The sequence below is a fragment of the Sciurus vulgaris genome (assembly GCF_902686455.1).
Source record: "Sciurus vulgaris genome assembly, chromosome: 14".
In the NCBI taxonomy this organism is placed as follows: domain Eukaryota; kingdom Metazoa; phylum Chordata; class Mammalia; order Rodentia; family Sciuridae; genus Sciurus; species Sciurus vulgaris.
In genome coordinates, this window is record NC_136475.1 from 8,024,398 (window position 1) to 8,036,798 (window position 12,401).

At 57.1% G+C, this 12,401-nt stretch overlaps 1 protein-coding gene across 1 annotated transcript in view; it reads right to left on the bottom strand.

The window, feature by feature from the left end:
- The window catches only part of ACOXL (acyl-CoA oxidase like), a 331,162-nt gene that overhangs the window by 274,858 nt on the left and 43,903 nt on the right, over positions 1–12,401 (bottom strand). The window contains exons 3-5 of the mRNA XM_079109525.1: positions 7,608–7,694; positions 1,857–1,969; positions 1,636–1,754 (exon numbers count right to left, since the gene is read on the bottom strand). Coding sequence (XP_078965651.1) covers positions 1,636–1,754; positions 1,857–1,969; positions 7,608–7,694 — 319 coding nt within the window. The remainder of the gene's footprint in view (positions 1–1,635; positions 1,755–1,856; positions 1,970–7,607; positions 7,695–12,401) is intronic.

Genomic DNA, 12,401 nt, shown 5'->3' on the forward strand with positions numbered 1-12,401 from the left:
GAGGTGCCGAGGACAGTGTGCGTTTCCTTCTGTGCAGCATGCCAGCTCCGAGGCTCAGGCTGGGGCAGGTCCCCGCCAGGACCTCCCCAGCAGTAACAGTGATTCACTAAGAGAGAGTTCCAGGCGACGGGGGAATGGGAAGCCAAGGGGACAGGCCAGCTTGCTCTCCCGCAACGCAGAACCACAGGGCTCCTCCCTCCAGAGCCTCGTCCTCGGCACACAGGGTGAGCTGGTGAAAGCAGCCACAAGGACACACAGGGGCAGTGTCCTAAGTCTGCCGGACTCATCCCTCATGGCACCTGTTGTCAGAGTCTAGAGCTACATATTGTTCATAACAATGTAGGGAGATTCAATCTGGGGGGAAATCTCCTGTTTTCATAAAAGCTTTTATTTGTTTAGAACGTCACCCTTGACAAAGACACGGCACCTTTTGGAGCTTAGCAGGAAACCAGACTGGCCTTCCGCAGTGGCCCCTGTTTCCCACGTCTGGCGTGACTTCTTAAGAGCTCAGCCTACCCTGTGCTCTCGGTGACACTTGATGCCCGAGGCACTTTCCAGGAGCCAGAGACAGCCAGGGCCCAGTCACCCTGGGAGTTGCATTTACATATCTAGCAAACCCACTTGCAGCTCATCCCTGCCTCTGCAGCAATGGCTGGTTCCGCTACCTTGGAGATGAGACTCTGTCCTTCCACCAAACAATGACTTTCTCCCCGCCTCTGCCCCCAGCCCCTTCTCTCCTGGTTTCCTTGGCTCTCAGACTCCTTTCTTTAGCTTTGGCTGGTCTTTGGTCTGAGACGGCCATGGGCACAGTGTGGTCTCACTGAGTGTTAAGGCTGAGCACGCGCCCCCATCATACTGTGAAGCCCTTGGCCGGTGTCTATAAACGTGCCCTTGGCGGAGAGGGCTCACGCAGAGGCGGTCAAGCGAAAATGCAGTCAACGGGGCAGGCCTAACGTCAACAGGGCTGTCCTTAAAAGAAGCAGAAATTTGGAGACAGACTCATGCACAGGGAGAATGCCATGTTAGCGTGAAGGTGACCATTTCCAGGCCAAGGAGAGTCTACCCTTCCCTCACTGCCCTTGATCTCAGGCCTCTGGTCTCCAGAATGGTGAGAGGGTGAATTGCGGGTGCTGGGACCCCTGCTTGGCCATAGTAGACCAAGGCTCTGTGCCAGTCCTCGGGCATCACCGAGGGCCTGGGGACATGGACACCACAGCGGGGACCAAGGGGCATGAGAGAGGGAGAGAGGGAGGGAGAGAAAGAAGGAGGGAGAGGGAGAGAGAGAGGGAGAGAGGGAGGGAGAGAGAGGGAGAGAGGGAGGGATACGGAGGGAGAGAGCCAGCCAAGCCTGCCCCCTGCGCACCGAAGTGTAAAAGGGACAGAGAAGAAGGACAGCGTCCCGGGCACAGCAGCCTTGCTACTAGGACATTCGAGAAGCCAGGAGGGTGAGGCCAGGCAGACCCGTGCAGTCTGCTCTGCCTTCCCTGGACTGACCTTCCTTGTGCATCATATCCACGGTGTCACTCCTGGGCACAAGCCTCCGTCCTGCTCCTGGATAGGAACGATGAAGCAGCGGGGCCCGAGGAGGCAACAGAGACCCTTGGGAAATCCCTCGGGATGTGAGCCAAGCCTTACTCGCTCCCTGGAATGCCGGGAAACTCCTCTGACCCCCAGATTCATTCAGTGCTGCAACTGTGCTCTGCACGTGGAAGGAGCGAGGCGGAAAGGTCAGGGTTTCTCTCCCAGAGGTGGTACTGAGGATGAAGGCAGCCCGAGGACCGGTTTTCCGTGTGACGCACGCACTGGGAAAGAGGGACAGCCAAGCGATCCCTCCGGTTCCCACACCAGTGACCAACCTTGAGAACGTCCGGCGAGGATGAGCTGGGTGAAGACAGCGGCGTGGCTGCCACTCGGCGTTGCCGATGAACATCTTCTGGGCGTCGCCACACGGTGTGTGCACGGTGAACTCCTGCACGGCGCTTACCCTCACGTGGCTCCTCTGCACTGAGACTGCGGAAGCAGACCTGCTGGGCAGCTCACAGACCCAGTCAGCTGGCCCCACTGGGCAGCCATGGTCCACCGGGGCCAGCACCTCAGACCCACTGAGGCGAGTGTTCAGTGCGTGGTCCGCCCAGGACAGCAGGTGCCCAGGTTTCGTTCATCCGCTCCTTCCTGGCCTCTCTTCCTGATAACATCAAGCTGAACCTGCTTGGATTTAATGCCTAAGGTCCTTCCTTAACGATCAATGTCTCTCTCTTTACACTACTTTCTACCTTTTTTTTTGGGGGGGGGGGGGATATCGGGATTGAACTCAGGAGCCCTTGATCACTGAGCCACATCCCCAGCCCTATTTCATATTTTATTTAGGGACAGGGTCTTGCGAGTTGCTGAGCGCCTTGCTTAGTTGCTGAGGCTGGCTTTGAACTCACCATCCTTCTGCCTCAGCCTCCCCAGCCACTGGGATGACATGCGTGACCCACCGTGCCCGCTACTTTCTACTTTTAAATAAAATAATCCAACACCCCACCCGGGAGATCCAGATGAAAGAAGGGAACATTCAGTGATCTGGGGCCCTGGATGGGTTGTCCCGGGGTCCACACCTGCACACTTCATCTTGTCCTTGACCCTTCTGGGCAAGCCTCTTGGTTCTCTGTCCCCTCCTGTTCACAGGCCCTGAACATCCCTGCATCCCTGATATCGGCCTTTGTTTAAACAGCAACCAACCAGCTAATTGGAAGCCCACACTGAGCACCGGGTGCAGACTAGACAAACAGGCGACCGTGACCCAGTTCCACCTTCTTGTACAATAGCAGCCTGGACAATTTTTATTTTGATGAAAAAGGAACCATTCATTAGAACCTTTGGATAGACGGGTTCAGAACCTGCTCTGCATTTCCCTGGCCGAGGACTATCATAAGCAAATGTTGCCCACAAGCTTCTGATATCCAAGACCGTAAAACAGGAGCACTCGTCAACAGACCTCTCTCCAGGCTGATGGAAAGAACCTTCGAACGTGCCACGCGTCTGCCTCCATAACCTGGCCTGCGATTCCGGCTCCAACGTGGCTGGAACTAACACTGGCCAGGAAGGAGCAGGGAGAAGGGGCGGGGGTTTTGTCTTCAGCCTCTGCTCAAAACTCAGTCTTTTTCTTCCGACTCTCTGGAAGCCGGAAGAGGGATTCCCATGGAAATGCCACCCTGTGCCCTCAGCTCTCCCCAGCCTTGCTCACCACAGGGGTTACCCTGGATCTCTCACCAAGGAGAGGGCCACACCGCCCGCTCTGGGTACAGGGCACCTGCGATGGGTCAGGGAGCCCCGGGGAAGTGACAGAGGGCGGCACTGCACATTTAATTGGGGCTGACAATACTGAAGATGTGACGGAACTAAATCAACATGCTATTGATCACGCAAAGATTATCTCAGATTCCAGATTATCAAGCATATAGACTGCACGTTGCCTCGGGCCAAGAAACGCAGGCTTGAGACCTCAGGAAGCGATCTCTGACATCCGTCTGCATGGGAAACTGTCGACACGCGAGGGCTTTTCAGGAACATAAATGGACAAGCCGAGTCTTTTCAAGAGGAGCGTCTGGGCAGCCCTTGTCTCCCGGGCCGGCCAGGAGTCCTGGCAAGGCGGAGGCAGTTGAGGCCAGCGCCCCCAGAACAGCGGCCGAGCAGACTGCATGGTGCAGGCACTGGCCCACGGGGGAGTAAGGGAAGGAGCTGAGGAGACACTGGCCTGGCCAAGAGAGAGGGCTGGTGAGCGGGGAGGAGGACAGGAGGCCACCCGTCCCCATAAACATCTGGTACACCCCTGGAAGGAGGTCTGTCACTTCTGGCAAGATGCTTGATGTGGAAAATTTACATCAGCCAAAATGCTGGCGTTAAAACTGGATCTAAATAACACACACCATGTGTGCGGCCGGTCGCTAGTGTGACTGCTGAAGGCCAGCAAGAGGGTCGGTGCTGTAAGCACTGAAAAAGAAATAAAAAATAACCGCCTGGGCAGAGCGCATAACCTCGCTTATTTTTGCTAGTGAGCATCGAGTATAAAAATAAAACTCTCTTACCTCTAAACGGTCCTTACCACTAGCCAAAAAAATAAAAAACAAAAGAACCAACACAGGAGTGAGTCACCCAAAGGTGAGAGCTGTCACGGCCCTGGAGGGAGGCAGGCTCCTCGGCCTTGGCCTGACATTTTAAAAGGGAAATGAAGGAGGAAGGAGACCCAACAAAGGCAGAGCCCCCCACACGCCATGCCAGTGGTCAGTGGTGAGTCTGTGACGGGCCTGCTCTGGTCCCACGGGAGACGAGCGCCCACCAGCGTCCCCCCATCGTAACTGCGACTCCACAACTCGCCTTCACACAGCCACGGCTGCCGAGGTCACCAGGCAGCAAAGTCATCTATGCTGCGTGGGGAAAATGGGACCAAGGCAGGAAATTGTTTTTCTAGGAAAACATGACTGTAAGGAGAAACCAATAAATAACGATCGTGGGCGTTTTCCTCCCCATTAATGGAAGCGAGGTGACCCTGTTACTACAACTTGGGGAAAGAAGTCGGCCCAAACCCAAAAGATGTAGGTTGGCGACCCGTCGGCAGCAGGAGCCACACCATGAAGCCCAGTCCCCAGGGACCTGGGACCCTCATTAACCGCATGACCCTCGTCAGCTTCTTAAGCTCTGTGAGCCTGAGTTTCCCCATGTGACAGAGGGACACCACCTGTCTGCAGGGTGGTAGGACGTTTGACACAAAGTGACCAGACTGCTTGGTGTCACGCCTCCCACGCACAAGCTCCACCAACAGGAACCACTGGAGGTCGCGTCCAGGAGGAAACAGAGTCCCCACAGAGGCAGCTGGACACAGAGCCCACACGGAGGCAGCTGGACACAGAGCCCACACGGAGGAACTGGACACAGATTCCACAAGGCAGCAGGCCACATGGAGGCAGCTGGACACAGAGGCCAAACGGAGGCAACTGGACACAGAGGCCACAAAGCAGCTGGACACAGAGGCCTCACGGAGGCAGCTGGACACAGAGGCCACAAGGCAGCTGGACACAGAGGCCTCACGGAGGCAGCTGGACACAGAGGCCACAAGGCAGCTGGACACAGAGGCCACAAGGCAGCTGGACACAGAGGCCACACGGAGACAGCTGGACACAGAGGCCACACGGAGGCAGCTGGACACAGAGGCCATACACAGGCAGCTGGACACAGAGGCCATACACAGGCAGCTGGACACAGAGGCCACACGGAGGCAATTGGACACAGAGGCCACACACAGGCAGCTGGACACAGCACTGGGCATCCACATGCTCCCTGAGGGGCAGCATTTGCTCCTGCTCCTCCCATGACCTTGGACATCACCGGCTACTGCAGAGCAGGAACGCAGGGGAGGGAACGCAGAACACCCTCCACACAGCCATGGCCTGATGTCCTTCCACATGGTGGCCGCTTTCCAGCATCATGGGTGGGACAGGCGCGGTGGCACACACCTGTAATCCCAGCAACTCAGGAGGCTGAGGCAGGAGGACTGCAGATTCAGCAGACTCAGCAACTTAGCAAGGCCCTCAGTGAGACCCCGTCTCTAAATAAGAGTAAAGGGGGCTGCGGATGTGGCTCAGTGGTAAAGCACCCCTGGGTTCGATCCCCAGCACCTAAACAAAAGAACCAAGTAGCATTTGTGGTCAGGAAACCTATGGACAAAAATCCAGGTTCAGAAAGACACTCAGGGAAAAGGGAAGAACCGGCTGACGGAGACGCTGTGCTCACACCGGTGCACAAAGTCCCATTTCTAGAAGGAACTCCAAAACGCACTGCTCCCTGTACGGAGTCCTTCGGAACGCCCTGTGTCAAATGGGCAACTATAAGAGGGTGAAATAAGTGAGCAGTTGCTAAAGAGGGGGTGTCTACAGAGCAGAGTTCCACAGTGCAGGGTGTGACCCAGGATGGAGAGAGAGTGATTTAGAGAGTCCGCACCCACAGACTCACCTCATTAGTGAGAAGAGAAGGGAAAGGAAGAAGAACAAGAGAGAACAAGAAAGGGAGAGGACACCGAAACGGAAGGGAAATATCAGAGATCCTCACGTGTAGTAAAAGACCATCTTGTGGCGCCTCCAGGGGTCACATGGAGGGTGACACAGTGGACAGTAAGAACATTGCTCCACACTGTCGGCCCTCCCTGTCCCTGGGCTCCACGTCCTTGGCTTCTACCAAGGACTTGAACTTCTAGAATAGTTGGTAGTTCTACCAACTATTTAAAACTATTTTTAACAGTGTCTCTACTGAACATCTCAGACGTTTTTCTTATTATTTTCCCTAAACAATGCAGTTTGACAACTCTGCATGGCGTCTACATTGCCTTGGGTATTACAAGTACTGTAGGGATGATCCAAACTGCATGGGAAGATGTAGGCGTGTCTATGCAATACGGCAGCGTTTCTAGAAGGGACTTGAACATCTGTGGATCTGGGCCTCCCCAGGGCACCGAGAACCCCTGTGCCCGCATGGAGGCCCCGGCTCCCAACAGGAAGCCCAGCCCTGAGACCGCTGCAGTCTCTAGAGAGAACCAAACACAGACGGCTGTGAGCGAGCTCCACCTCCTGCTCAGGAAAGACAGCGTGGCTTTGCTGCTGTTCCTGTGGCATCGTTCCAAGGGGTTAAATCAGCGGGTGCCTGGAAGCGTGTGCGGCAGCCTGGCGAGAGGCCCATGGGCCGAGCTGACGTCCACCCTACCTGAGCACTTTGATGCTTGTTCCCAGTCCAGCCCCTCAGCCCGGAAGCTGTCCCCCCTGGGCGAGTCTCCACGCCCTTCCCCTTCACTCCCCGGCAAGCCACCTGCCCAAGGTCTCCTCTTGCAGAGGTCGCCCACGCCACAGACTCCGTCCTCCACCCTCAGGACTGCCCAGTTCACCCCATCAGACGACTCCTCTGACTTGTGTGAAGCTGGGCTCGGGAAGGACAGTCTGGCCTGTACAGGTCACCCACCACCCTGAACCGTGGAACAAGGTACTGCAGCCTCACCTGCAGGGTCAAAGGTGGCTTGGGTCTGGATCCCTCTGGCGTTGCTCCCGTGGCCCTTCTCCGTCATTGCAAACATCCCGCTGTACTTTTGCTCCTGCAGGTCACCAGGTGTGAGAAGGTGACTAGCTGGTCAGAAGGCCTCTAACCGCAGACCTCACCCCATTGGGTACATTAGCACAAAAGGCAGAGGTGAGCTGGAGATCATTATTAAAACGCGGGCTGATGACGCCTAACGTGAGCTTAACGATACAGCGGGCTCGACGCAGTGTGTAAGAAGACAAGAGGGCCGGGTCGCAGCGCAGGGGTAGAGCACTTGCCTAATGTGTGAGACGCTGGGCTCCATTCTCCACATCACATATAAATAAATAAAATAAAGGTCCATTGACAACTCAAAAACGATAAGATAAAATTAAATTAAATAAATAAAAAAGATGAGATACTCTTGAAAATTCCCATTTGGAACAAGAATTTCGCTGATCCAAATGTTCTTCTATTCTCTCTTTCTTCAGACACACACACACATATCTAACTACTACGGATGTTGGCGGCTCTCCATAGAAGCAGCTACCTGCTCAGGTACATACCTGAAGTGGCTGCAGCCACTTAGTCACATACCTGGGGCTTCCAAGATTCCTCACGGCACCACCGAATAGCCAATAAATGATTCCACACTAGAAGCAGGAAAAGGCAAAGCATTATTTGCAACAGTCACGAGTCTAATGACAATTAAACCCATGTGGCAAACTCCAGCCAAAGAACCTTGAACTTGACCTGGGTCCCACAGGTGACGAGACTCCGTGCCCTTCCCTTTGCTGCCTCCAGGGACTCTCTGCTCATGGGTCCCTCTTTCCGAAAGATTTCACCCCAGCTCCACAGAGACCCAATCCTCCTTCTTGGACAACCCTTTTGAAGGTGTTCCCTGGGGAATCAGCATCTGATGAGTAGAAAAGTGTCCAGTGCAATACGCCAGACGTTGACCACCCTCAGCAGAGGCGAGCCCCCACTGAGAGGCAGTCAGCAACCAGAGGCTGACAGGAGAGACGATGCCGCAGAACACGTCAGCAGCTTGGGGTGAGACAGCCTGGCTCTGCTCATGGTGCAAAACCCAGTGACTGTGAAACCTTAGATGTGTGACGTAGAGCCTCGATTTTCTGATCTGACAAATGGAGCTCACACACACAAGCTCACTGAGGCTCACGACGCTGTGAGAAATACGTCACCATGCCCACTTGACAGAGGAGGATGCCGAGGTTCAGAGAGGGAACCTACAGTTCAGACGCAAGCTGCCTAGTGCCGAGTGGGCTGCATAATGTTGCCATGAGGACTCAGTGAGAGCCAACTGCCAGCCACTTTGCCCAGTCTTCTATGAGCCCGGGAAACGTGGTGTTGACAGGGACGAGGAGGAGGAGAAAGAGGAAAGGGGGAGGGAGGAGGAAGAAGAGGCGGCCTCTGCAGCAGGCCCATTTGGAAGGAGCTGGCAACTGACTGCAGAGACAGAGGGCTCGAGTGCATGGACATTTGCTGGTCTGCAGGTCGGCATTCTGTACCCCAATTATCTGCGAGGGAGCCCTTCTCCCCTGGAATCAGTCGAAGTGGTTTGTGGGTGATGCTCGCTCCACACCCAGTTTTAGGATAAGTCTGTAGCTCAGGACTGGCTGATGGCGTATCATCCCCCTGCAATAAGGATGCCTCAGGGATGGGCCTGTGACCTGGATGGGTCCATCCAAGTAGCCCCTGGGGGACACAGGCTGAGCCACCAAGGAAAGAAGCTGCCATGTTCTGTATGATGGAACCTGAGGGGCAGAGGCCTGGTGCTGCTGGTGGCCGGGGGGCATGAGCTGGTGAGTGAAACCAGCTGGCAGAAGATGGAGGAGGAGGAGAGGAGGGAACGGCCCAGGGGCCCCCGCACCCCACCTGAAGCCTGGCGCCCCTTCTTGGTTCAGGCAAGTTCAGGTGGGGCTTTTTCCTGGGATGACATGCACCTGGAAGCGCTGCCTGCAGCCGGCACGTGAGAGCAACCTGGGCTGAGTTCATCGGCTCTGGGAGATGGCACTCAGTCGGCCCTAAGCTGCAGCACCGGACACTGGAACGGCCGGAGATTCCAACGGATTCTGGGAAGACGCTGAATGTCCCGGCCACTCAAGCACTTCCCTGTGCTCGCCCCTCCCTGCCCATGCCAGCGCAGGGAAATGGAATCCAGCCAAGTGCTACAGGGACGTTTTTCCCTAAAACACCTTAGAAGTCAAGTCTTAAAAAATGCACTTTACTCAAACAACAAGCAGTCGCATCTTCCACCCCATACGTCTGTGGATGGGAGCCCACACGTCTTTCACAATGTATTCCTCTTCTACCTTTAAACCCTTCCTCCTCTTTAGGAAGGAGGGAATTACAGCATTTCAGACACATTTTGAAAGCTTCCATTCTCTAGACGTAGAGGAGCCCCAGGCTGAGCCAGCGAGCCTGTCAGTTTTCAGAAAATGGCACCAGTTAACAGAAGAGGCACCTGAGAGACCCCAATCCACACTATGGAACCAAGTGTGGGGCTTTCCTTCACAAACAGCACATTCTGGGAATGGCGGTAACCGAGCCAAGCGTGGACAGGGGCAGGGGGAGCCTTGGGGCAGGGCGGTCTAAGCAGGTGATTCCCGGCCTCACCAGCCTCCAGCAGGAGCCTCCTGTGGGGGAGGGAAGGGTACAGCCAGGAGGAAGGGGGCAGGTGGTCCCTAGGGAGACCTGATCTGCCATCAGGACAGGTTCTGGAGACAAAGCCAACGGACCGTGTTTGCGGAAAAGGACAGAGTGGACTACAGAAGACTCTGGTCTTTAGCCAGAGTCACCAAAGGGATGAAGGCCCACCATCTGCAGTGGGCTGCTTGGAGAAGGAGCCAGGAGGAGCTGGGAGGAACCAGGCAGGAGACCAGCATCCATCCAAAGTGTCCCCCACCAGGCTGTATGTCCACCGTTGTCATCACTGCCCGGTGTCCCCAGACCTCAAGGGACAGGACGCTGAGCGGTCCATTTGCTCTGAGAGAGACTGGGGAAAGCAGTAGCAAGGAAATTGAAGGGGGGCTCCTAAGGGGAGCATGCGCACAACTCATCTGTTTAGGCGCGCCTTCTCGGTTCTCTCGAACCCGGAGAAGGAAAGGACTCAGCATCGGGTGCGTCGGGGGGTGAGCACGGCGTGTCCAGCAAGGGCTGGCGGGGGCTTCTGGAGGCCACGGCGGAGCCACCTAAGCACTGAGCTGCAGTCCGGACAGCACCGCGGGGCCTCAGGATGAGCGGCAGCCGGCTCTTGACCCCGGATGGCGACCAGAGGGCTGCTTTGGCCACTGAGAGCAGAGACGCATGCGGGTTCCAGGTCGGCCCACGCCCAGGAAGACCGCTGGGAAGGCCCCGCCGCGTCCCCGGGTTACGGCCCCCGCGTAGCGAGCGCCTGCGCCCTGCCGGGCTGGGCGCGGGGCTCCTCCCGGGCGTGTCCCGTTGCGATCCGCGGAAGCCTGTGCCTGCGAGGAGAGTGGGCGGTGGACGCCTGGGCCGGCCAGGAAGCCCTGCGAGGCCCCTGGCGGCTCCTAGTCTCAGGGGACTGCTGAGGCCACGCTGTGACAGGCCAGGCCCTTCTGCCCGTCACGACAGGGGGTCTCCACAGAGCCTGCTGGAGCATTCGGGGCTTTTCACTTCGTGTGGAGGCACTGAAGCACTGACGATGGTTTTTGAGACAATGGTGACCCCAGAAAGGATCGTGTGTGGACCAAATTGTGTCCCCCAAATTCCTATTTTGAAATCGTCACCCCAGCGCGATGGTATTTAGGACCTTAGTGTTAGACAGAGTCTAGCCTCGTGGGGGTCAGTGCCCGCATAGGAGGAGGAAGAGAGACCAGGGCCTCGCTCCACCACGCGCACACACGGCAAGCGGAGCCCTGCCCTGCGTGCCAGGCGAGGAGCCCTCGCCTGGCACGCAGCCGACCCGGCAGCCTGGTCTTGGACTTTCCAGAAATGTGGGGGAATCTCTCTCGTGGCTTACACCCTGAGTCCGTGGCCGGTTGCTAGGGCAGCCCAGCGACTGACAGCAAGACGATCCAGAGCGGAGCAGAGTGGGCGTGGGCAGAGGAGGACGCGTTGGTTGCTTTGGCCTCAGAGGCCCCCACGCCATCCACGTCTTTGGCAGAAGACCATGGTGTGGCTCCCGAGCTGGGACAGGGACGCAGAGACCCCCGAAGAAAGCCCTTCTCCCTGGCACCCTCCAGCCTTCCCAGCCCGTCACTGTGGACGGCTCTGAGCCAGCCCCAGCCCCGCCAGCACTGGGCCGCGTGAGAAGAACCGTGTTTGTGCTCAGGGAAATGCGGAGCCTCCGCGGACTGGGGCGAGGGAAGGGGCACCAGCCCACAGGGGCAGATGGCTTTCCTGACTTGATGCCCACACCAGCTTGACAGCCCGCGCTTGGGAAAGGCAGGGGCCTCCAACCGCTCCTGGGCTGGCGGCTGGTCCACCCAGAGCCCAGGAGCTGCAGCACAGGCCCTCCTGGGCTCAGCTCCCACCAACGGCAGGACAGAGCGTGCCCAGGCTCAGGGCAGGGTGCGCGTTTCTCCCACTGCCCAGGAGTCCAAGTGCAGGACCTGGCCGCCCACAATGCCCGACGTGGGGGGCGTCAGTGGAGGACGATGGTCCTTGTGAACTCAGCTCCTTTTACTGTGATAGAAGACTGCAAAGCTTTCCGCCACTTTTAGTGTCCAGTTGAGTGACATTGAGTACCTTCGCGATGTTGTGCGACCGTTACATTTCCATGGTTTCCCATCATCCCCCTGAAGAAACCCAACCAGAACAGAGGGGCTCCCCAGCCTGGCCGTCCACATCACGCCATCTCCCCCACCAGTGCCTTCCCCTCCCGCGCCCCGGGTATCTGGAAGCTTATGGCACCATTTTATCCCCACATATTGGAAAAGACGAAGACTTCTTAAAAACATAACTCTGAAACCATTATCCCGCCTAGAAATATCGCGCGAGCCCTCTACCATCACCGGAAGCAGACTCCTCGGGCTTTTCCCCTGACACACTTCTCCTTTGCAGGCCACTGTCTGAGCCAGGACCGGAAGCAGGGCCACGGCGGTGCTGTTGGCCACAGCATCTGCAAGGTCTGCTCCGCCTGGCCAGGGCCCCTCCCCGTTCATTCAAACACTCCCTGTGCGACTCTGTCCCCTGGACTCCGGACAAGACCCTCCCCAGAACAGGTCTCTTGCCCAGAGGGTGCCACACCCTTGGAGACGTCACCCTGGTCATAACCCACCGGGGCGTCCCAAGGAGGAGGCGGGTGGGGTGGGAGGGTGGGCAGTGTGGGCACCGAGGGAAGGGGACTCTGAGCCGGGACCGGGATCCTCAGCACT